The following is a 26,063-nucleotide window of genomic DNA, read 5'->3' as shown; positions in this document are numbered from 1 at the left end:
CTGGCTGCCAGCCCAATGGAACCCACTGACTATAATCCTTTGGGACAGAACTACTGGCCAACTGCTCACCCACCACGTTCTGTTTCTGTCTAGCTGTATGCAGGAATTTCTGTCCAGAAGGGTGCTGTGAGAAACAGTACTGAAAGCTAGGTCATGCTCCATCCTTTACTAACTGCCACCTCTTTTTGAGCTACAACAATGTTTACAGTCTTTTCTTGATCATGTAATGTGCAGTAAGGTCAGACTCTAAATAAAGGTTCTTTTATTTCCATTTATTTTGCATAAGTGAATGAACTGACACTACAATTCAAACTATCTGCTGGTGCTTTTCCATGTCAGCAGCTGCTACTGTTCAGCGTGCAGCACTGCTGAAATGAAGGGTGTGACCCAGAGTGAATCTCTTGCATTAGTACACTAGTTTAATAACTTTGGTACAGGTCTATTCTTTTATCTCTTATTAGTTCTTCTTGGCATTACGCTTCACAAGGCTCATTTCTGGAGCCTTGTCGTGATAGAGGACTGTACAATCTTTAGAAATCCCGAAAAGTAATATGGTTATTCAATCCACAAACAATATGGCTGGTTGGGTTGGCTCAACAGAAAACTATGCAGGTGGCTCTGGCGACTGCTACGTACAACATACTTCCATGAAAAATGTGTCACTTCAGTTTCCTAATTAACATTTTATTTTTATTTTTTTTTTAATATGATGAGCACATGGATTAAACTTTCTGTGAGTGTGATGCCTGTTGCTTTGAGATTTTGCTGGAAGAGACAGCATGTGTCAATCTACTTTAAGTGGAGATTGATTATTTGAAGGCTAGAGTATATTCTTCCTGTCAGTGCTCTAGAGCAGAAAATCTTCAAGAGTTATTACATGTACAATGTAATAAATTGCTCAAATTCATCCGAACAACATAGGTTTTATTTCCTTCTTCTGTGTCAAACTTGATGCAACTGACTTAAAAAAAAAAAAAAAAAAAAAAGAATTTTCTTGAAAAACAGCAGCCATAGGGGACACCATATGCACTGACGACAGAACTTTTGTCTAAGACTGTGCATCTGTATGATATGTATGAAAATTCAGTGTAGCATGAATGAAAGAGGGAGGCGTTGGTCAGTACAGCAAAAGTCACAGCAAGTCAGAAGTGAAACTTCAGAGTGCTTTTTAGTAAGTACAGCAAAGCCAGGCTTTCAGGTGGATAAAGGAATAAATAGCAAGCTTTGACTTGGAGATGAAAATTAAAACATCCAAAGGATGAGAGGTTTTGAAATCTCTGTATGCTACCAGAAAACTAACATTTGGCACTGACTGGCTACAGAATTTCCTTGATGTGAACGACTAATGTTAACCTCCGGTGTTTTTCAGAAGGTAGTTGCACTCACCTGCAGGTGGAAACCTTGAGCATCAAGACTGGGGTTCGTCCTTTCTTAACTCATGAACTGCTCATGTTGAAATTTGAGTTACTTCTTTGAATGCTAGAGCACACAGGAATGGAAATACAGGACTCACTTGCTGTTACTGTCATAACCCAGACACTTGTAACTGAGGTAACTAGATAACTTTAACAGCAGTAACGTATCACAGAATTGTAGGGGTTGGACCTCTAGAATTCACCAAATCCAAACCATTTGCTAAAGCAGATCCCCTAGAGTAAATTGCACAGGTAGGCATCCAGATATGTTGTTATTATCTCCAGAGATGAAGACTTCTTCCTTCTACAGACGAAGCAGGCTGTTGGCCAACACTATCGTTTCTTGGTTGAAACCCCCATCAGGGATGTGTGGAGATATCTGGCTACACTGACCGAGAGGCCCCAGGCCTGGGATAAGCCGAGGCAGTAGACATGAGGCGCAGCACCTCAGTTCGCTAGAGCTCTCAGCGCCTTCTCCTCCGCCCTCAGACCTTCCCTTCTTCACCATGGCGGCGGCGACTTCCAGGCAGGCGGGCTTTCTCCTCCAGGGGGAGGGAACAGGGCTGGCGCCGGTCGCGGGCATTGTTCGTCTCTGAGTGCGCCGCCTCCGCCCCTTCCCTCCGCCGGAGAGCTGGCCGGGCCGGGTGCCCGGAGAGGGCAGAGGGGTGGGGGAGACGAGCGGGCCCGATTCTCTTCTCCAAGCACCGGGATCCCCGCGGCGCCCAGCCTTGCGTTCAGCGGGTGAGCTGCGGCGGGAGGCGCCATGGCCGACAGGGCGAGAGCGGCGCTGTCGGAGTCGGGCTGGTAAGTGGTGCGGCTGGGCCGGCCGGGCCTCCCCGTCCTTATAGGCCTCGGCGGGCCCGGCGCCATGCTGCGAGGCTGGGGCCCTTCTCTTGTGGGTGCTGGGCTGCCTCGGTCACGGCTGAGAGTTGTGGGTCTGTATGGGGAGCTCAGGACGGAGATGTGGGTCTGTGAGGGGTGGTTCTTGTTTCTTTTGTTTGTTTGGTGACTCGTTTCTCGGAGCTCTCAGTTCTCTTCGGTGTGAAGCTCTCACGGTGACATTCTTCCTCCTTACAGCTTGAAGGCAGGAGCCCAACTCCTCTGCGATGGGGCTTTTCTCTCCTTCCCCACTGCCTTGGGTTTGTCAGGAAGCGATTTGTGCTCAGGGTGATGGGGTAGGGTCTTTGGTGACCCTGCAGAGTGGGACCCCCACGGGCAGAGCTCCAGACAGTCCCTTACAGCTCTCCTACCCGGGGTCAGTGTGTGTCTTGGCCCTATGTGTCCTAGGCTGGGCCCATCTGTGGTGTGAGCACAGCTCTGCCTTACGGCGTGTCTAAGGGCTCAGGGCCTACTGGGATACGTCTCCCAGGGCTGTGTTTTGCTGAGATCTGCGTTGGGTAGGAGTCAGTGGGATCCCAACCTGAAATGTCAGTAGGGCTGGAGCTTTCTGGTAACTTTATTACTTTTATTTGTTTTGTACTGTTGGAACCCTTTTGGCAGGGAAGGTAAGATTGAACAAGTGGAGTTAAATTAGGTTGAATACACACTTGAGGCTTGAATCCAAATATTCAGTTAGTCCTAAGTTGGACGTTTTATCTGTTCTGGCGTTGTACTCTCTAGATGCTTAGTGCAATCTCTGCATCTTATTTGCTAGCCTGGAGGTGTTGTGTCACTGTTGACTGGAAGCCGATTTATTTCTTCATTTGTTTTACTGATCGATGTGATTCACTTACTAGTTACCACTTTGTCTCCCTAACTACTTGCAAGTCTTTAACAAAACAAAAGCTTATTGTTGACTGCCAAGGTACAAAACAACTTACTTTGGCTGCAATTGAGAAAAACCTTTTAAAGAGAAACATCGTTATTTCCAGTGGCGTTTTCTGGATACTTTTACTGTGACGTTAAACTTAGTGGTTTTTCTGAATTGTGTTTTCATTTATGGCTAACGTGGAAGGCATTATAACAGGCATTGAGTGCTTTGGGTAGTTTCTACAGAATTGCTTACTGATAATACTAACCAGACAGGGAAATTTATTGTCTTCAGGCCTCACTGGATGAGTGCCTCATGTTCTAAAAGTCCTGTTCTAGAGTATACAGTCCTGTGCTTCCTTGCTACTGGTGAACTGAAAGAATCAGAACAGAATTTTCATATTAGCTTTCTTAAAGGTAGTTGTTGGCTGTAATTTGACACACCTCTGTTGATAGGGCTCCATGAAAGAGGAAGTTTCCATAAGAGTGATTTTACTTTTATTGTTTGTTTTCTTACTCTCTACTATATATCCAAAGTTTTATCACACGGCTTTTGGTTATTGGGCATCTTAAAACTTTGTTAGTTGAAAGAGTGCAATTGGTAAACTGCTTTTAGGTGCCTCTGGAACTCTTGTTACTCCTCAGTGTTTGCCTGTATCCCCTGAGGCATATTCAGTTGAATGGCAATAAACATTTGTTATTCTTGCAGTGCTGCCAGGTGTGAGCCAAAGACAGACTGAAATATGATCTGGCGAGTAGTGGGCTGATTGCAGGGTCCTCTAGAGTTATGCCTTGACCTAGTTGTATTGGGAAGGGGGGTATGAAGGAAGAGGAAATGAATGCATATATTTCTGAGTAAAAGGAGGTGTAGTGGGGGGGGGGAAGCTTCAGAAACATTGAGCTAAGTTCATGTACTTTTAAAAAATAGCCTAGGTGTCCATGTGTTCAAATGCTCTGCTGTTCTTACACTTAAGATACATTTGCCCTTAGATTATTATTAGATATTAAAGTCTTTTAACAGAAGTATGACTAAGCCTTCAGTTGATACTTGTAGATTTGTAATGTGTTTCTGAGTAAACTACACTGGTGGATAATCAGTTCTGTACCAAACTGGTTGCCACTGTTGCAATCACATCATGTCACAGTGCTGCATTTTCTAGCACAGAAGTAGATCTGAGTTTGCAGGGTGAATTTTCTACTCATTTATTGAAGCACCATTCTGTGTTACAAACTATTTAGGAAGCTATTGTTCTTCCAGAGTTGCAAACCTTCTGGTTTGTAATCCAACTGGATTTTAACACGACTTTCTTAGGTCTGTAAAGGGAAGTTGTTGATGCAGACACACATTTGTCTTTGTTTCCACAGTTAGCTTTGATTATTTTACTGTCAGATATGAAGCAAAGTTGTTTTTCAAATAAAGTAGTAACATAATGTAGTTAAAATGTTAAAATTTCTATGTATTTTTTCAAATAGTTGTTGTTAAAGAGTCATCCATTGTAAAATGTCCTGCAAATTTGTACTGTTTGCCTTTAGCATTTGCTTCAGTATATTCATTATATGTGTTAAGCTTCTGAAAGGTGAAGTTCCCTACATAGTAAATACAGTGGTGGTACCTAAAGAAGGCCATGTGGCTTTAATTAAAAAATATATATGTATATATATATTCTGATGATGGGTAAAGAGCCCTGTATGATGTGTGCAGAGCTGTTTTCCTGAAGTGAACACCTAAACACTGTGTACTTCTAAAGCGAGCTGCAAGAACATTTCCTTGTGCACTGCTTTGGATATTGCACCTGAGAATATGGTACTGGCTCCACCTTTACTTTGCAATGGAAAATATGGTCTGACTGGGAACAAAAGTTCTGTGTTAACTTTTTTTTCTTTTTTTAATGCAGAGAGGATTGCCCTGTTGTACTGCTATGGTTCTGTTCATAAAGTTTCGAACAAATTTTCCAATATTCTCATTAAAATATAGGCCTCAGTAGAAACTAGTAATTGAATCCAGTTTTGTTAGCTGTGAAGTCAAAAAGAACTGCAGATTTGTGCCCTCCCTATGTAAACCATGAATCACAGAGTATTTCTCTGGCTTGCCACGATGTTTTTTGTTTGCTTTTGAAAGTCACACCTAGGTGGCTTTTCACAAGAGAAAAAGACAGTCTATAACTTTTTCCGTGTGCTAGATAGTTGTGGAAGTTTACAATTTATTACGTCAAAATGCATGTAACATGCATGTCAAAAGCATGATAAACAATTTGTTGTTTCTTGCAGTAGATTCAGCCTCTGGTCCCACTGACCTAATTTCTGGTGACTGATCTCCAATTGTGGGAAAACAAGACATCAACTGGATAACTAAAGAGTTTCTTAGTATAGTGCAATGTACAAATGGGTTCCTTGTCAGACAGTACACACTATTTTTATCACAGTGTCATAAAAAGTAGTAAGTCTGTGGTGAAAAGTACACAGTCTTATAAAACTTCATATACTTTCAAAGTAATTTAAACAACATTTTGACTGGGTAAAAGATGGCACAAAGGCAAAGGGATACCCATGTTTCATAGGAGAATCATACAATGGCCTGGGTTGAAAAGGACCACAAGATCATCTAATTTCAACCCCGCTGCTGTGTGTGGGATCGCCAGCTACTAGATCAGGCTGTTCAGAGCCACATCCAGCCTGGCTTTGAATGCCCTCAGGGATGAGGCATCCACAACCTCTTTGGGCAACTTGTTCCAGTGCGTCACCACCCTCTAAGAAGTGAAAAACTTCCTTCTAATCTCTAACCTAAACCTCCCCTCTCTCAGTTTTAGACCATTCCCCCTTGTCCTCTTGCTACCCAGCCTTGTAAACAGCCATTCTCCCTCCTGTGTATATGCTCCCTTCAAATACTGGAAGGCCACAATGAGGTCTTCCCGGAGCCTTTTCTTCTCCAAAGGCGCATCTCTGTTTTGGGTTACTTGTCACTCCTGTAATGGTGTATGCACTTTATGAATTTTGATTGGTACTATGAAAGCTCAAAGTGCCATACACAGTGAATGGCTGCATCATGCATTTTTATTGCTCATGTGTATTCCTTTCTGGCTGGTGTGACCAGTTTAAGTTTTGCATGATCAGTAACAATGGGTAGATAGAAATGGAGTTTTTTGTTGCTTTAACTCTGGAGGAGCAGAGAAGGTCCAGTGTTGTACAGAGTGTTCTGACAGAGGTAACAAGCCCAAGAAACTTCTAAAGAAATTGCTAAGTGGTTAATAAAAAAGAAAAGAAAAAAGTAAAAGGTGTGTGACTAATTAATTATTGAAGGAAGTTGTTAGGAATTGTTCACAAAGAATAAAGTAATTGCTAGTTTATTAAGTATGTCAATGTCATATCTGAATTTTTAACAGTTTACATTAGTGTAATCACCATAGCACAGCAAAGGTTTTGTAGATAGTGGTAAAGTGAATGAGAGGTGTAGAAGATTCTCAGTGCTAGGAAAATGGAGATCTTTAGTCTGGAAAGCTGAATAATAGAGGGAGAGGTGATAGGGGTCTGTAAATAATCTGCAGAGCATACAGAAATGATGAATAGAAAGCAAGACAGCTATTTTTCTTAATACAAGAATTAGGCCACCCAGTGAATTAAACCTGCTACTTGATGAAAACTAAAGTAGCTTCTCAAACAATGTGTAATTAAATTGTGGATCTGAAGTGGAACATTACATTTTAAAGCAGAAAAATATAAGCAGGCTAAAATATTAATTAGAGTAAATCAGTTAGGAACTTTGAGGTAGGGTTTAACTGCCAGCTCTAAGATGGCTGGTTGCTGGGAATTATTTGTAAAGCAGAACATATTGATAGGCGCTTCATTTGTTGCCTGAATCATCTACTTCTGGCCACCCTTGGAGAAAGGAAGATGTTTTAGACCTTGACTGGATAAGTGTAAGCACCGTTTGTGTTCTTATTTTTACATGGTAGGTAAGTAATTTTCATGCTGTAGATTTCTTGGTTGGAAGAGGGGAAGGAGTGGGAATTTTGAGGCAAATGAACATGAATTTCAGAAACAAGATGGAGAGAAGATAAAGCAAGCATGACAGTCCTGTTTGTACCTCATCTCAGATGTGATTTCCACTGTCTTTGCAACTCAGCCTCCAGGTTTTCATTTATTACTGACAGAGTTCCCTTTCACCTTCTTATGCCGAGTATCAAATCAATGTATACGTTTTTGCGGGGAACATAGCCTTTGTCTGCTGGTTTCTGTGACTAATCTGAGATGAGGCTGAGGCACCAGCAGATGTCCTGGATTTATAGAATTGTTGCAGTTTAGGAGTTATTGCTGTTGTCAACCCTTCACTCAATAAATGAAGAAAGGAGGAAAAAAAAAAGAATTAAACCTTTTCAGTGGCCTTGCTTTTCTTAGTGTAGTGTTTCCCGGGTGGATTCCCTGCCATAAATGTTCTGTAGGAACATGTAGATTTTCCATGGATTGTATCCTTTTTGAAGTCATTGGTTTCAAGTGTATTTAATGTTGTCTCACAAGATGTTTACATAGCCTTGTATCTTCTGTACATGGCTTTGCCATCATTGTGAGATGCAAATACTTTACTAGGCTGATGCCACTTACTGTATTTGGCTTGGTGAAGTAGTAGTTTCTTTCCTTCTGCCCCTTTTTACTCTCTTGCCTTATTTAATAACAGGTCCGTGTTATCTCTGAGAAAATGACTGAAGTTTTAAAATGTTATTTAATTAGGTTGTCTATTGATGAACTAATTTATATCAATACTTGAACAGAATTAATGGATAGAACTTGTTACATAGCGGCCACTGTGGCCTGACTTATCACTTTCTTCCCACAAATCTGACATCTAAGTATAAATGGAATATGCAAAAAGATAATTTTGAAAGGGATTTGATGGAAAGACTGGGTGGGATAGAATACCAGCGTGCTTAATTGTTGTTGGCAACAAACCCAAATAGACTTTCTCATGTAAGAATCCATTAATGAAAGCATGTTTAGCGTGTCAGCATTTTCATGATGATCACTATCTCTTGCAATTCAGCCAAGTCTGCGCTTTCAAGAGAGTGTAAATTTGATTAATCTGGACTAAATGTTGGGTATAAATGAGCCACGTCGTGGGGTAAAGCCTTTCACAAGGAATTTGCCTTCTGAGACGATATTCTTCCAAATCTAAGGATTCTGTGATTCTGTTCCATGATTTTGAGACCCTTGAGACTGATGGTTTTGCTCTACCCAGCATGTGTGTGCTCACACTTGCCAGGTGCAGGCCTCCTGAGCAGCAAGCTGCTGGGATAGGTGGCAATCTTGGGATGAGAAGTTGTTCTTATTCATGTTAATAATAAACTGATGTTCAGTAGGTTTTCAGCTTTGCATATTTTTCTTAATTGTCACTCCTGGGTAAAATATAGCTTAATATAACAATACGTGTAGGAGTGCATAAAGATGTGAAGCTCTCCTGAAACTTAATTTAGCAGAATTATACTCAGAAACACTGGCTTTTAAATATCCTATGCAATCAATTGGTATTTTGTGGACTGCTTAATCTGTGATAGTTGTAAAAATATGAATTAGCATAAAATTTATTGTCAAGCTTTTTGTTTTGTTCTTATTTTCAAGAGTGGCACACTTTTTCTTTTTTTTTTTTTTAACTTCTTTTGAACAAAAGGTGGATATTTACTTCCAAGAAAGCTAATTTTTATACAGCTAATGGAAAGAAGGTAAGGCTGTATAGGGGGACTAACAGTATGCAAGTGTTTCTGATTGTATTTAATATGATGCTTAATTGTGTTGTCACAATTTATGAGGACTGGGCAGCTCTAGGACTAACACAGAACCTTTGATGGAGCAGCTTAGCACTCATTTGGGGGAAAAAAATAATGAAATAAAGGCGATACTGGCTTAAGTGGTCTTTGTAACTCAAAAAAAGTAGTTGAAGCTTGTCATGCATTCTTCCATTGGTACAAAGTTGAGCATTTCACTTTGAGAAATGTAGCATATGTATTAGAAATGGGAGTAATGGCATTAAGTGACAGCATGAGAAGACTTATTTTAAGTTAGGAAGCTGACTGCTGAACCTGCATCTTTGACAGAGGGCACTGTCTGGGGAGTATGGTCAAGATCAGCTTTTTCTTTCCTGTTGTTTGCCTTGCGTAGTGCTCTGGGGTAGTTATGAGCTTCTTGTGTAGTGACATGTCTGGGTAAAAAAAGCTATTGAGGAAAGCCAGAAGAGAAAAGGCTTTGTCTGTTCAGACAGTTTCAAGATATTCTCAGAGCAGTGGCAGCTGAGTCTTTGGCACGAACTCATCCTCATGTGCTGTTTAATGCTTCAGGGTAGCAGCCAACATTTTCCTGAGGAAATATGAGTGAGAAACAGTATTTGCAGCCGTATCTCAGCAAAATAGGACAAAACAACAAACAAACAAACAAACAAAAACCCAACAAAACAACTCACCAACAACAAATAAAGTAAAATAATGGATTTCAGTAGATGGAGGAAGACAGTGCTCTCTACACTGTGTCATTCGTAGCCAAATTGCTGTGGCCTGCTACGAGTTGTGGAGTGTCAGATCTTCTCAAGGAGCAGAGTGTGCAAGATTTCTTGTCCAGCACATTCTGATTGCAGGGGCTGTTCCTTGCATCCACTGTACAGCAGGACTGCCACTTGCTAAAAGATTATCTTATCATACTGAGGTTTGGAGTTAGTGAGCTTATCTGAGACACATCTCTGAATGTTACTTGGTGAAATCTCTAGATTTAATGTGAAGATTTTGTCTTGACATTTTTGCATCACCTCTATTACTTCCAGGTAACTGTGTGTGTACTTAATGCTAAGTCTCTCCTCAATTAAGTAGTTGTATTGACTCATGTTAACGTTTTTAGAATCTGTGGAAATTTTACTTTGTTATATTATTTTACTGTTTTAAAATTCAATTTGTAGTTATCTCAACTTGTAAACCATTTAATGGATATAAATCAGGATACGTCTTTAAAACACTGGCTGGAAATATGTACTGACTAAGAATCCCCAAGGGCCTTAACAATGTTATTTTCCACACTTTATGAAAGTATAAAATCACTTATTTAACTCTGATGGCAGTACACCACATGGGGAATTCAGCAGCTATATTATCATCTTATGTATTACTGCTTCATAGAAAAATAGAAATTGAAACACCATTTATTATGGAAGCATGTTGATACTTCTTTCTTTCAGTTGATGCTAAAATAATTGCTGTTAGAGTCATTGTACAGTGGGTGTGGGGAAGGCTTTCAAGGCATCAGGATAGTGTTTACTGTCAGGTTCCAAGAACATTCCTTTTTATTTGTTACGTTGTGATCCTGTACCTAAGCTTGTTTTAAAAACAAGGCGGAGGTGTCAAACTCTTAATTACTTTTTAGAATGGTAATACTAATGAAGCGTGTCATTTTTCAGCTTCTTAGAACACTTTCTGTTTTATAAATGAAAGTACTTGAAATTGCATTGGTTTTCCTTTAGCTGTTATTTGGAGGAGAGAGAGGAAAAAGTCATTGAAGAAAGTGAAGAGAAAGTGGGTGGTTTCTGAGGGTCTGGTTCTGGCTTTGTGCAGAATACTGATTTCTGAATGAGGCATATTTTGTGTTGAAGTGATGAGCTGCTGAGAGGATGCTTATGTAAAAAATATGATCCATCAAACTACTTCTCCTTGAAAACAGAATGTATAATGAACACAGCCATGATTCTTGGCTTCAAAAACTTGTTCAGTGGTTTGGTTTTTAATTCAGAAGTAATGTACGTATCATATACAGATAGAAATCTGTGTAATACATCATTACTGATAGACTTGAGATTTGCATTTCAGCTAGTCTAAGAAACAGCTTGAAACTCTGCTTTGAGACAAGCACTTCTCAAATTCCTTTTTTTTTTTTCCATTTAAGTGCTCTCCACAGTGTTTTTCCTATTTTTTTGGTACAAAATATTTTTTTCCTAACTGTGTAAATTAGAGTACATGAAGGAAGTAGACACACTAAAGTATGTAGTCAGTATTTTACGTGATATTCAAGAACTAAACCAGTTTGAGCTTGTTTAACAGTTAAGCATTCTTGAATAAGGAACATACGATGATTTCAAAGCAGTTGTGTCATTAAATAAAGTCAGGTATGTAAAATCTTTATTTATATTTTTAATGGCTCATAAAGTCTCTTGCTGTCAAATTGGCCCTAAAACATTTGTTGAACATTCTTCATGGTTTGCTGTTGAAGGTTTAAATAAACTGGAGAAAATCCTTGTGGGATGAGGAAATGGGAACTGGAGTGGTTTTTATATTTGAGGTGCTCAGGGTTTGTTAATCCACCAAGTTTTCAATTTTTATCAGACATTTATTACAGAAATTCATTGCTGAGGCTTATTATGATTTTGGATTCTTCTAAGGGCAAAAAAACCAACCAACCAAACAAACGAAAAAAACCCAAACAAACAAACAAGAAAAAACCCCAAAACCTCAAATCTCTATTCCATACTTTTTGAGGTGGAAAAAATATTTTCTTGGAATATGCTGATAGGTTTTACTGGCATATCACATCCTCCAAGTTTGGCAGTGGGAGAAGAAAGTAAGAAGAAAGTTCTTACCAGTTGCTTCATGACTCACTGTCTTTTCTGTTTTCTTAGGTTACATTTTGATTCTTAACCTGACTGTTGCCATATGGTGAAAACATGAATAAATGGAAAAAGTGTAACTCATCTAGAATAGTAATAGCTGGTCTGTCCTACTCAAGAAACTCATCTAGAATAGTAATAGCTGGTCTGTCCTACTCAAGAAACTTTATGTTGCTCTCCTGTTGTGTAACTGCTGGCTGGCAGTTTAGATTTATTTCTTTTAATGTTTCAATGTGAAATATATATCCTGCTAAAAGTGGGACTGTTAATTCAAGCCAAATAGTTTAAGATCTTGAATACTTGTCTTTTACCTGTTATTTCTAAGGATGTTTAAATTGTACAAAAGTGAGCATTGTTTCTTTTCTTCCTTGTATTTATGAGTAGCAGTGACATGCAATGCAGTTTTCTTTTGTGAAAACTAGGCTTTTAAGTATTAACTTTGGACAAGTGTTTGCTGTAGTTTAAAAAAAAATATATCTCCTATAAAAAAATATCTCCTATAGCTACAAACTTTTTAGGTACAAAAAATGCTACTGGTGAGGAACAGTATGTGTCTATATATTTGTTCAAACTGAAATTACAAGTATTTTGTTTCAGCTATAATTTAGCTGATCTTTTACAGACCTGTATTTGTAAGTGGTTAAATTAGACTGCTCCATAGCTCATGCTGCTAAGTGAACATAATAGTGTTCTTTCGGTTCTGGAGTTAATTGTCTACAGTGGTTCATATTTGTTCTTTCAGACATTGCTTGTAAGGCTACAATTCATAATCTACCGGTACTCTTTAAGCTTTTCAAATAGTTGATTGGAAACAGTCAGGTTTTGTGTGTGTTCTTTTACAGTGCTCAGGTATACACATCTATATGTATCTTGAGTGATTTTTGTCACAAATGTGTTATAAATTTAGTTTTGAAAGTCTGTAGAAGTGCCTACTTATAGCATGAAATAGAACAGAAAGAAACCTGTCACTGCTGCACGATTAAAAATAGTTGCATGCAAGAACACTTGAAATCTTGAGTTAAAATTATGTTAGTTGTAATAGATTAATATTTTGAGCAAAGATGACCACTGAAGTAGGAAAAAATATTTTCTACTTTGCAGTTTCAGTCGTAACGTGTGCTTCTTGAGAGTACTCACCTTTCATCCTTTTCTTTGCAGCAGATATCACAATAGTAATAATAATAATATCATAAAATAATATAATAAAAAATATATATTTTTGTCAGTTGTGGTGTTTAGTAGGGACTGATGTGATCAGGGTGTCCTCAAAAGTCAGAGGATTTGTTAGTGCGTTAGAACCAGTTTTGTAAGAACAGTACCCACTAACAGTAGCGGCTGTTCTTGAGGACTCTGGGTTGGTGATCAAATTCTGTTTCTTGAATATTTCAAATAGAACTGAAGGCTTTCGCTCAGCAACTTGCCTTGTGAGTCAGCAGGCACTGGGGACGCTAAGCTTCTATTATTTCTGAAATTAATATGAAGTGTCTTGACACAGAAGTAGTCCAGGTCTTTGACAATGATATGGAAGACATGCTTTAATAACAAAATACCAATTAATAATGTTTCCAAGTTTCATTTTGTGGTTTTACGGTTCAGTGCTGTTTTTGTGTGGTAATAAAGTGAGATTTTTACTGCTTGAATTGAGAAATGTTAATTGTTTCCTTCATGAGTACAGTTGATAAGCTAAATTAGGTGATTAAAAATGATTAAAATTATATTTGAACTCCTAAAAATATAGCCTTTTCTTACTCATGTACATTAATATTATAAGTTACTTATTCCAGTCTCAGTAAACAAACTGTTGAGTGTCATTACTGGGAAAAATACACAAGATGTTGCTTGGAGAAGGTATTTTGTGGAGTTAGTTCTTAATAAAGATGCCAAGCTTTACCTTTTTTTGAGATACTCAAATTATTAAACAACAGCAACAACAAAACAACAAAAAAGAAAACTGAAAGAAACCTATTAAACAACTTGGCTTGGAAGAAGTTTCTGGATAGGTCCCATCCGGTACTCAAGGCAAACTAACTCCCAAGCCTTCTCCATTCAAGCTTTTGATATTAGCATGGTGTCCTGCTCCTTTGCTTAGCCATTCTGTGAAGAATGTTCTTTTTCTCTCTTACAACCAGTAGGAATTTCACTTGTTTATGTCGCTCTTGCATTTTGTTATTTCGTTTTATGTGTTGTCTCTTTAAACCATTTCAGGTAGTGGGAAGGAAAAAGAAGATTTTCCTTTGGCCTTTTCTTCTCCCGACTGTACAAACCCATCAAACTCTCAGTTTCTCTTCTTATGACTTTTGGTCCAGGTGCTCTGTACTGTCTTCAGGTTGTGGGTCTTCTCTTATGGTGGAGAACCCTGAAACTGGGAGCAAGATTTTTAAGTGGCTTTGTGCTGGGAGGAGGGGAAACTGTAGTGTCTCCTGATATCCTGACTACTATCTATGATAGTATCATAGTATCATAGTCTCATAGTCTCGTGCGGGTTGGAAGAGACCTTAGAGATCATCCAGTCCAACCCCCCAGGATTCGAGCCTCCTGTGTAGCAGAGCAGCACTTCTACCACTTGTGCCACAGGGGGGATACGAACCCAGGGCCTCCGGTGTTGCAATGCGGCATTCCTACCACTTGCGCCATTGGGGCACACACAGTGTTACACACACAACTATCTTACTAATGCACCTGATTCTGTTGTTAATCTTCTATCAATGTATGGAAACACTGATAAGTGTTTGAATTGATGGATGCACATCTTTTCCTTTGCTTAGTTTTTAAGCAGTGTCATCTTAGTTAATGATTTTGTACTTTTCTTTGCTGTGTTCTTCCAAGTTTTTGTCCCAGTGTTCTATCTCTGATCGTGTCCAATAAGTGATGCCTGTGTAGAAGCCTGGGAGTATGACAGATATACAGAGAGAATTCCTCACAATGATTTCTCAGCTTTTTACTACTGGGGGTTGAGGAATTTCCTTGTAGGAACATTTCCTTTCTCTTAAGTAGATTCTGATATGTGAGTCTGTGCAGTTTTGTTTTTTTGAACCCATGTGAAATTTTAATAGCCACAGAATATTGAAGAATAACTTCATCTGTTGTATTAACAACTGTATTCCTAAGTTTGCTGAATTTCCCACTTGCTAGTTTTGAGACAGCGAATAACCGATCTCTTTAACGTTGCTTGTGACCGTACAGTTATGCTAAGCCCCTTTCCCTATCTTTTTCACAGTAAAGAATCCTATTCTTTGTAGTAAATCTTCAAAAGAAAGATGATCAGTATGTTTGACCTGCTTTGTATCTATTGAATAAAGAAAGTTAGGTGGAAAACAAAAAATCCTGAAAGGAGGGAGAATTTTAGAAAATAAGTGATCTGAAGAAGTCAAAGAGAAAGAATAAAATTCTGACAGGTACATTGCAGATGTGTATAATGGCATTATAGTCAGAAGTACTGAAAATGAAAATATGTGAAAACATGACACAGTGCAGAAGTGGTGTTTTTCCTTTTTCCTTTTCCCCCAAGAAAGTTAATTTACAGTTTACTAAACTTGATAAATTACGTCCAAGTATTGGAGTTGCTTGTGTGTGGCCTTTGAGAGTGTGGTTCCTTTTAGCCCCTCAGGTATTTGAGTCTGGATAGAAGTGTGGGTGTAACAGTGTGGGCAGTCATTTGTAGTTAGAAGCAGGGCATAGCTTATAGAGGCTTTTGTGAGACTTAGTGACTGGATATGGGTATGTTCGTAGGTCATTAAACACGCAGAGTGGAAGATGGACCTTTGTCATACTACTGTTGCCTGTTAAGACCACATACCTGTTCTGTTGCCTAGAAGCTGAGAAGTGGGATTAGTTGTTTTTTCTCAGCTAAGGTTCTTGAGATGCCCAGTCTCAGTTCTTGCATGTCTGTCCACATCTGTCAGAGTCCTGTCTCATCTTACGCTGTATTTTATATATTTCTGCAGAGTACAGATGGATATTTTGCTGTCTACTGCTCCAGTTTTGAGTCAGAGCATCATGTGCTTACTTGACTTTCTGAATTAAAGACATTAATGTAAACTTTCTCTTCTCACCCCCATGACTACCTACTACAGTGCACTTAGTGTTCTCCAGTACCTGTGTGCTATCATCTCTTCTATTCCTTGTTGCCTTTTCTGCCCTGTAATGTTTGTCTTCTTGTATCACTCTCTGATCTGCGTCACCACGTGTTATGGCTGATTTGTAGCTAAGCAGGTTCTTCATTTTACTAGTTCATTGCTGATAATCACGTAGCCAAGAGCCATGTTTTATCTCCCTTTTCTGCAGTGTAACTGCTAGTTTGTGTGTCTTGCTTCTATCTATTACCCAGTTTCTGTGAATTCTGAGGAAACTTGGTGTCTTTAGGACCTTTGTTTCTCCATCAAATTTAGCTGAAATTTACTGGTCTGATTGGGATTTGTTAATGTGTCATGACTGCTAGAAACACTGTATCAGTATATAACCAGTGTTTTCCGTAGAAAATGGATTCAACTGCATTTTAAAACTTTTCAGCTTGTTCACTCAGGGAAACCAGGCTTCGTGTGAAAAGTTTTGTCTGAGGAGGTTTTTGTTTGTTTGTTTTTTTTTTGTTTTTTTTTTTTCCCCCAAGGCACTGAATACAAAAGCATGGTGGAGAAATATGGCTAAAGTATTTGTTTCTTCCTCACACTCATTAGGTCAGCGCAATGCTTTTCTCACCTGTTCTCAGAATAGGTGAAATGGATACCAGCTCAGAGCTCAGGCCCTTGGGATTTCAACTATGTATTCTGCCTCCTGTGGGAGAGTGTTCTAGAAGTAGTCCTATTTCTTTGATGAAATTCCACTTCTTGAAAGTAAGCAAACTTCTTTACTTCCTTGAGTTTTTCCTCAGCATCTCAAGTTAGCAAGTCTGTCTTTTTTCTTTTTCTTTTTTTTTTTTTTTTTTCCCCTTTGTCTCTGTGTAGTTTTTAACACTTGAACAGCTCAACAGAAAAAAACATCAAAGACTCACATATGTAGCAGTGAAGCAGTGGAAGAGTGTTCATGCTGGGAATCCGAAAGAAGAAGTTAGGAACTTAAATATTCTCTTTATCCTTCTCCATTAGATTTTCTTGCTAGTACTCCTCTCTTTTGTGACAGAGATCAAGGGCAGGTGTAAGCTATGGTGTTTAGCTTTTAACACTTTGGATGGAAATAGATTGGAATTTAACTGTCTGTAAAACTTATAGGAAAAGCAGAATCTGAAGTAGGTGATGGTAGGATTCAAAAGAAAGAATTGCAAGTTTCATTTAATGTGCAGTGCACTGAAAAAATAACAGGAACATGGGTTCCCTGACACCACGTTTTCACATTTGCAGGTTTATTAATTCCTATTGAACAGCTCTAAAGCAAAACAAAACAAACAAACAAACAAAAAATGGTAAAAAGGAAACTAGGAGAGAAAAAAAAAACATTTAATAACAAAAAAGGCAAAAAGTTATCTGACCAAATGACTATTTACCTGCTTATTACAATAAATACTTAGTTTTTCTACATTCTTTTTTGGATATACTTTCTGAATTCTGTTAAAAATAACGCTAGGCTTGAGAAGACAACCAAATGGCCTTTGTTGAAATGATACCAGGAAAAAGTAAAGAAAAATGTACTTATTTTGCTAGCTTCTTGCTTTGCTTTTTGTGCTTGTGTGTCACTTCTGTGTGCCAAAGCTTGCAGTGTTCTCTTGGAAGGGGCCTGTAAGGATCACCAACTCCAGCTCGTGGCTCCACACGGGACCACACAAAATTCAGACCCTCAGGGCATTCTCCAAGCGCTTCTCAAATGCCATCAGGCTCAGCTCTGTGACCACTGCCCTGGGGAGCCTGTTCCACTGTATTCTCTGGGGAAGAATCTTTTCCTGATTCCCATCCTGATGCAGCTCCATGCTGTTGCCTGGAGTTCTGTCACTGTCACTAGAGAGTGGAGCTCAGCACTGCCCCTCCACTCCCCTCCTCATGAGGAGCTGTAGCTGCCATGAGGTCTTCTCTCAGTCTCCTCTTCTCTGGGTTGAACTAACCAAGGAATTTCTGCCAGCTCCTCATTTCTCGGAACCCTTCACTATCTTCATAACTGTCCTTTGAATGCTCTCTAATAGTAAAGTTTATGCTGTTTGTGGAAAAGCAATATGGTGTTTAGTTCAGCAAAGAGTCAGTAAAAAGGGACAAAGCCAATTTGAGATCAGTGCTCTGTGTGATGTGGCTATTTGAGCAGTCTTAAGGACCCGAAAGCTATATTTTTGGTTGTCAAGCCATTAACTTCTAACTTCTTAGGGGTAAATAGCGTAACGACCTTGCTAAGTGCTGGAAGCACTTTCAGACAGTTATCTATAACATCAAAGAGATGGGGACAGTCCTGTTAGTGGAGAAGGATGTGGAAATGCTCTCATGAGGAACATAGTCTTTTATTTGTGAGGCGAGTTAGGATAAATCCTCAAAAAACAAACAAAGAACCTGTAATGACAAATCATTAAGTATAAAGAGTAAGCGCAGTCTGTATACTGCTAGATAGAATCTCTTACTGTGCTATTTGGGTAGGCATTTACAGCTCATTAGTGAAATTCAAAGAGTCTAAAAGGGAAGTGTCTTACATTTAATTTTTCAGTTTGTTACATTTAAGGGAAATAAGGATATTTTCCTGTGTTTGATGTGAACTCTAGCATATAGAAAATATTTTTGAACCTTTAAGGTCCTGAGGAGGTTTAATGGCATGTGATATTAGGAATTTCACAAAATACATGTTGCCTAAACAAAAAATGACAAGCCTGATGAGATGCCAAGTTGTGTTCTCTGAATTTTCTTAGGAAAGTACTCTTTATGTGCCTCTCACTGTTACTTAGGCTTTCACATTCTCCTTAATTGTGAACAGAGACTGAGAGAAAAGTGTAGATCAATACCAAAGGCTTAGTGAGAGAAAGGGTAGCAATTCTGTGTAGGGAGGGGTACAAGCAGGGCTTAAGGAGAACTGGAGTCTGAATTTCCAGATGTGTGGTGCTTGCAATTATTGCGCATCCAGTTTGTTATTAAAAAGTCATAGGAGAATACTGTGTCCTCAGAGAAGAAGCCATGCAGTTATTTGAAGCAGGACATTCAAATCTCATGTTTCTTTTAGACACTTCTGGCCAAAATCTAGCTGTGTTTAATTTTGTATTGTAAAAGGAAGGTAATGCCATCTCACCTTACAGAAGCGCTTGAAGGCGGGTTTAATTATTTCATATTTCACTCAGATTCTCTGGATCCCTAATAGTAACAATAATAATAATAATAAAATCTTAGGGGGAACATAATTTTGTATTTATTGTGGAGTACAAATAGCAGCTGTTGAAAATATGAGTGCATATTATGGTTTTGCCTTTGCCTGGAGTGAAATGAGTGTGTGTGAGATCCTGAGAAAATGGTGCTATGTCATGAAAGACTAAACCATAAATTCATAGGGGAAATGACTTCAAATTTGACCTTAATGTTTTTATTTTCTCCTTCTTCTGGTATAGTCTTTGAAGCCTTAGTGCACTTTTAATACACTTTTTATATAGTAATGGTTTTGAAAGCAACTTGAAGATTTTTCAGTACATCCCCAATGGTAAGTTATTAAGAACCTCATTTTTCTGTTCCTGAATTTTCTTTCCAAGTGTAAGAGTACCGTTACAAGGTTGACTTGAGGAAAGCATAGGAGGCTTTGCGTTATTGCTGTTGTTAGCTGGCTGCATACCATTTGCTGCAGATTTGGGTTAAGCAAAATAGAAATTCATGTTGGCATTTCTTCAGTGAAAAAAATAGTAGCATTTTTTGCTGAAAACAAACACCTACATTAGTAGGAGTCTAGAGGCATTACAATTACGTTCATTAATCAGTTGTTATAGATTTATTTCTGTAATAGTTTTTTGTTCCAAGGCAGTCATTCAGTGAAGTCTCATCTGTTTGTAGGGCTTTTATGTTGTTGTTTTTGGCAGGGTGGGTTGGGGGGAGGTTTGTGTATTTCTTTTATTAGGATTGCTTTGGAAGCAACACAGGAGCAGAAAAAATAAAATCTCATATAGGAGAATAAGGTTTGGAGATACAGGAAATAAACAGGATAATTACTTGTACAAATAATATTTTGAAGTTCCTTGTGGGTTTTTTTTTTTCAGAGTAACAGTGTAAAATATAAGTATGCTTCTCCACAGTTAACAGAAAAAAGATATACTACACCTGTTCATTTCTTACAGATAAAGCACATTGCCCCAAACTATAAACCCATCAATACGCAATTAAAATTATGAAAAAATATCACCTAATTGATTGGTCCTTGAACATAAAGTTCAATAATGACCTAAACCTAAAGTTTTTGGTTGTTTCAAAGTGGCAGGTGAGACATTTTGTTGTATTTCATATTCTTTTATACGTTTTCAGTAGCAAGAAACGGGAAATATAAACCCTAACAATAAGCGATAGACAATCAGGAAGGTGTGCTCTGTTTGTAGTAGCTACACAGAGAGATTGTTATTTATTTATTTACTTTTAGACTATATTTGTTGTAACTGGAATTGTCTGGATAAATACATATCATCCTTATGTGGCAACAAGTTCAGTCACTGAAGTGCAGGATAGTGAAGTTATTCATTACCTTCTTGGACTTGCCTTCTACAAGTCTGAGAGGCAGCACTTTCCATCATTTGAGAAAAGAATAATGAAGAAAAACACAGGCCCTTCTTAAAAGGAGGAATGTATCTTTGATACTTAGAAGACTAGGGGGTATTTCTAGGATTACCTAGTTCTATACGAACTCTTAAAGCTGTTATTTCTGGGCAAAGAATTCCTCTTTCCTAATGCTATGATTTTGCCAATTTTGTGGACTGTATCTTATTTTCTGACAACTGAAAGGGCGGGCCTTTTGCACTTGCTTTCAGATATTGGGTAAATCTTACCTTGGCCTTCAAAAGGCGTATCTCTTGTATAGATGCCTGTTGTAAAGAATGTGTAGTTAGGAGTTATGCTCCAACAGCAAATATGAAGTTTAATTCTCAGTCCAAATTCAGTTGTCTAAAAATGTGGTGCCCGTATTGAGCTAGTTGCTCTTAAGTCTCCGTTAAATTTACAGAAATAATTACCTCCACAGGGCCATTCATCTCTGTGTAAACTAGGTGTCCAAGATAAGAAAGATAAATTGCTGTGGTGACTGCAGACAGAGCAGTGAGCAGCTTGTTCAGATTCAAATAGCTGGCGCGGCCCCAGCAGCTGAGGTCACTGGATCACATCAGAATTGTACACGTGGTGCTAATATGGCTGCAGACTGCTGCTTTTTGTTTCTAGTTGTGGATATATACAATTTTTTTCAAAACTCAAGTCAGCCCTTACTGTGTTCTGTGGAGGTTCTGGAGTTTTGGATGAGTTACTGCTGTTTGATTCACCCTGTGGTTCTGAAGGCCCAGTTCAGGGGGCCGGTGGTGATTCACGATGTGTTCTTTTTCACCTGATCTGTTTTTAAGGGAGTACTTGTTTTCTGATTTGTTTAGACTGTAGCTAAGATGGATGTATAATACAGTTCAGTGATTTTACTAATTTATTTTTTGATCTCGGTAGATGTGAATTGTTTTTTGATTTTTAATTGTGATTTTAATCATAGCAGCACGTTTAATCGCTATATATAATAAGTTCTTTTTTTCTTCTGCCATTGAGGATCCAATGATGATGTGGAAGAAAACGTGTTTTTTGCATGCATGATCTTTGCAATATTTTTGTATGTGAGCTGTAATAACGATGTTGATTTAGGTGTGTATTAAAAGGATTACACATTTACTTATTAAAAAAAAAAAACAAACAAAACACAAACATATTCTGCTTCTGCATGTTTCCCTCTTCAAATTCAGTTTCTCCTTCAGCACTGTTGTGAGAGAAAGTTTTCTACCACTCTTCTATAGATGTCAGTTGTGACAGAAGCTCTGCTTTTCATCTGTAACCTCACTGGGCAACATGCCCATGTGGGACAAGTGCCAAGTCCTGCAGGCTCAAGCGCTGTACAGTGTTATGGATGCGTGAGTATGTAATGCTGGTCAGGGTGTCTGGGGCTACCTGAGGCCAAGGGCTGGCAAGTCTGGCGCACACCTTTTAGGAATCTGGCACACATCCATACTGGGAGCTGCTGGTGTCTCAGTGTTGATTCCCTAGTGGAGGGCTCTTAAGCTGGTCAGATGAAGGTTTCACTATTCTTATTACTGGAATACCTTAGTTTTTGACGTGTTCTTGTAGCATTTGAATGCCTTGGTTTCCTGAGGGAAATACAGTCTTTAGCCTGAACTGAAAATGTTTACACGATTTCTTTATTAACATTGGCTGGGTAATGCAATATTTTCTTTTAATAGAAAATTCCTAAATCAAAAGCATTTATTTATTAAGAAAGCAAGTTTTTCTCCTATGTAAAACCATATAACTTATGTTGTTAAAATCCTGGCACATTTTGACTTAAAGTATAATGGCTTGGTGCTGAAGTTTTTGTAGCTCACAATGTTATGAGTTGGCACGATTGATGATTCTGAGTTTTATAATAGCAGAAATGAAGGGAAAAATAGTTGTAAATAAAGTAAATAATAGTCTTAATGTATCTTAGTTCATTTTCACAACTTTAGATGTTTTTAGTTTTTTTCCTGTACTTACATAAGACAATTTAAGATTAACCTAAATGTGAAAATGTCACTTTCTAAGGTGGCATGAGAGAAGTGGTGAACCTTCTGGACGTGTAGTTTGTAGAGCAAAGGTATGCAATGGGTGTGATTATCTGAGAAAATTATCAGATTGCTTGTGAAAGTAGGAATGGTTCTCCAAGATTGTGCCTTCATGAATCTGGAGAAATTTAAAGTTGTCTGGATTGTATTGGGGAAAACTCTTTGACAGTGTAGTTCCTATTTCCAATTCATTATGTAGAAGTGTAAAAGTGATGCCAAATTGCAGGGTGCTATCTGAACGGGGTTATGACAGATTGAGGTAGGATCCCAATAACCAGCAAAGATTTTTATTTTTATTTTTATTTTAATGTATATCTTGTAATAATTCAGAATAGTGGTTGAAAAAGTTCTTGACTGCAATCATAAAATTGATCTGGGTTTCACATTGAATACTAGACATGAAGCTGAAAGATACGTTTAGTTGTCTTAAAAAGCCAGAGAAGTACTAGGGTCTGAAAAGTGTAGTTTTTAGGGGGGTTCAAATGCTGCACTGCTGGAGTTACACCTGTTTGTGTCTTTTTGGCATATCTAGAATATTTCCAGAAGAACTCAGGGTTGACTTGAGTTAAATTTCCAAACATGCTTTTGTCTCTGAATCCTTTCATTAGTTTTTATCAGGGAGCAAAGTCTGGGTAAATACAGACGAATGTAGGTACACTTTTCCAGATCAGCACCCAAGCTTTTATACTTCAGGTCTTCTGAGAGAAAGGAGAATTTAGCACCTGAGAGACAGGGAGAGAAACATGGCAGCAGGGTCAGTCTTTCTTTGGAGATCGTGCCTGAGACTTAGAGATAGCTGATTTATAGAAAATGTTCTCCTTGGTGTCTGGGAGTTTTTGTTATTGATTGCTTGAATTCTTCCTGCAATGCAGTAGTTTAGTTCTGTCTGTAAAGCTTTTCCTCAGTATGGTGAACCTCTCAAATGTGAATATACCTTTGTTTTGTGTGTCTTGGTTTCTGGAATCAGATAAATAATAAACACTACATCTGCATTAAAAAGATGGGAAGTTGTCTTCTGAAGTGCTTTGCCATGGTATCATCCTAACATAAGGAGATAAACATTAGTATTTTAGTAGTAGTATTAGTATACAGGTGCAAAACTCCACCAATGCAAGGTTGTTACAGTATGCTGAAAATTAACTTGCATTACTCTACTCCCTTCATGTTTTAGTAAGATAAGTAGTAGCTCTTTAACACAGCTCAGGTTTATGTGTGAGATCTAGGAGTAAGTCTCAGCCAGACTATTAGATTAACAATGATAAAAAGCTTGGCAAATGTCCTTTAAGAAGTACATGGCAGTTCAGATCTTCCAGTAAAAATCATTAGTTCTTGGGACTGGGCTCGTGGAAACAAACTGAATTGTCTAACGAGCTTACAAAAGTGTTTTTACAAGCTGTAATACTTCATAGTACAAATACTCTGCTTTTTTAAATGTAGGAAGGGAATGAATTTACCTTTTGGAGCAAAAGGTTTCTGTATATGCTTGAATATAACAGTAAGCTGCTATTTTGATGGCAAACCACGTTATGTCTCCATAGAAAGGATTGGTGCTACCACTGAAAGGTTCCAAATAATCTTGGCCCAAATTTCACTACTACAGATAGGCATAGTGTCATTTCTTTTCTTTTTTTTCTTCCCTCCAGGGAAAGACACATTCATTTTTCTCTATTGTACTGGCTTAGCCACCTGAATTTGTCATAGCAATAATTTTGTTGTAAGATGCTGCCAGCAACTACTTGGCTGTCATCCTGCAACAAGAATAGCCCGCATCCAAGTTCTGATGCTAACTCCTGTGTAGATTAACCTCTGTAACCCTCCTCAAATAAGCACATGCTGTCTGTGTGGAACAAATCTGGCCTATTTATAGGAATATTCTGCCTGTATTAGGTAGCTTGCGTGCAAGATATGGAGTTAATGTCCCTGGCAGTTGTTGCTGAGAAGCTTCTTCACTTTGAGATAATGTCACTGAGAAACTACCCTTTGAGAAAGTAAATCCTCTTTTTGTCATGTGCATTAGCAAACAACAGTTACGTCAGTTCACTTTCATCTGACATATGACATGATAACTAGCAACCTTTAAGTGCAAAATGTTATGACCAGTGATCCAGGATGTCATGGGAGAACTGGAAACACTGTGAAGCATACTGTAAGCTATCATCAAGTTAAACATAGGATACTGTACTTGAAAGCTAGCTCTCAGGATAGTCCAGTGATCCTGTATAGGGAAAATTCAATTGAGCGTTCTCCAAAATGTGAGCTGTTGCACAAACCTTTTAGGAAAAAAATTAGAAAGTTAGGAAAGTGTTGATTGCTTGTTTTTTTCACATCTAAATCCACTTTAATAGTTAGAAATAGTCTTCTACTCCCTCCCCCTCCCCCCAAAACACACACAGACACAGAGCATTTCATTATGTCAGCAGATAACACGAAGTAGCAGAAGGAACATGATAAAGTAGGAGCCTTACTGTATGAAGTGCTCTACCTTTCTCATTTAATGTCTTTATCTATGTGGATTATCTTCACGTTGAAAATTCCTGGCTAGAAGTTTGACAATGTTACCTCTGAAATGCCTTCTTTTCACTATTTGTAAAAAATGTTTTTGTACTTTTGTGCTTTTGTGAACCTGGTGGTAGAAAGCATGCATATGCTCTAGTCATTGTTACTGCCTCTTTAGACTTTTCCATGTGAAAATGAGAATCTTAAAACAGACAACATTATGTTCTGTAAACAGTTTGGTAAGTTTTCTTTGCTTTTATAAACAAGTACAACTGGATGACAGGCAACAGCAAACACAAATTCAAGAACAAGGCATGACAGGTTGTGACAAGGAAAAAGCACAGTTTTGTCTTGTATGTTTAATAAAGCTTTTGGTTTTTTTAGGTACTTAAGAGCAAGCATGGCTTATACACAGCAGGCACAATTGTTTGTAAGATATGGGAGTATGTGCAGCGAGAGACAAAGTAAAACCTGGATGGTTGCTAGCACTTGGAGGCTTCAGGATTTAAAATGAACATTGGAAAGGATACAGAATGGAAGGGAAATATAGGGAATATTTTTGAATAGTGCAGCACTCTAGGGAAGATGGATGGGTGAGGAAAAGGGGAAACGAGAAAATAGACTGAGTAGAGAATGAAAAAAAAAACCAAAAACAGTATGACTTTATAGGGAAAGATTAAAAGAGTTCGGGCTGTATAATTATAAGGTGGAGCGTAAGCAATTTTAAGTCTCCAAATAGTTAAAACTCTCATAGCTGTAAAATGCTTTTAAGGGCAGTGATGGTCAAGGAACATACACTTGACTTTTAGAACTACTTCCAGAAGTATATCTGGATAATATGATTTTGCTTTTAGAATTAATGCGTGACATGAGACACAAATATAGATAATATTCAAAATGATGTTGGAAAAATTTAGTACTTAGTTCATGTTTGTATTTCTTTTGGAGCTGCTTTTGTCTTGTCCAGGTTTTGGTATGGCTAATGGAATGTAAGTCCTCCTGTTGTGTTTCATGATGAAGTTTGTGAATGTTTCCATTTGTTTTGGCAGAGAACAGATTGTTGTCTGATGGTAGA

General features: G+C 38.3%; 1 protein-coding gene across 1 annotated transcript in view; it reads left to right on the top strand.

The window, feature by feature from the left end:
- Positions 1-1,949: 1,949 nt before the first annotated feature.
- Positions 1,950-26,063, top strand: part of LOC107308094 (tudor domain-containing protein 3-like) — a 39,543-nt gene continuing 15,429 nt past the window's right edge. The window contains exon 1 of the mRNA XM_032442069.1: positions 1,950-2,219. Within this exon, the coding sequence (XP_032297960.1) occupies positions 2,179-2,219 (41 nt within the window). The 5' untranslated portion in view covers positions 1,950-2,178. The remainder of the gene's footprint in view (positions 2,220-26,063) is intronic.

Source organism: Coturnix japonica, chromosome 1 (genome assembly GCF_001577835.2).
Source record: "Coturnix japonica isolate 7356 chromosome 1, Coturnix japonica 2.1, whole genome shotgun sequence".
NCBI lineage: Eukaryota > Metazoa > Chordata > Aves > Galliformes > Phasianidae > Coturnix > Coturnix japonica.
This window is presented reverse-complemented; position numbering and strand designations above follow the sequence as displayed.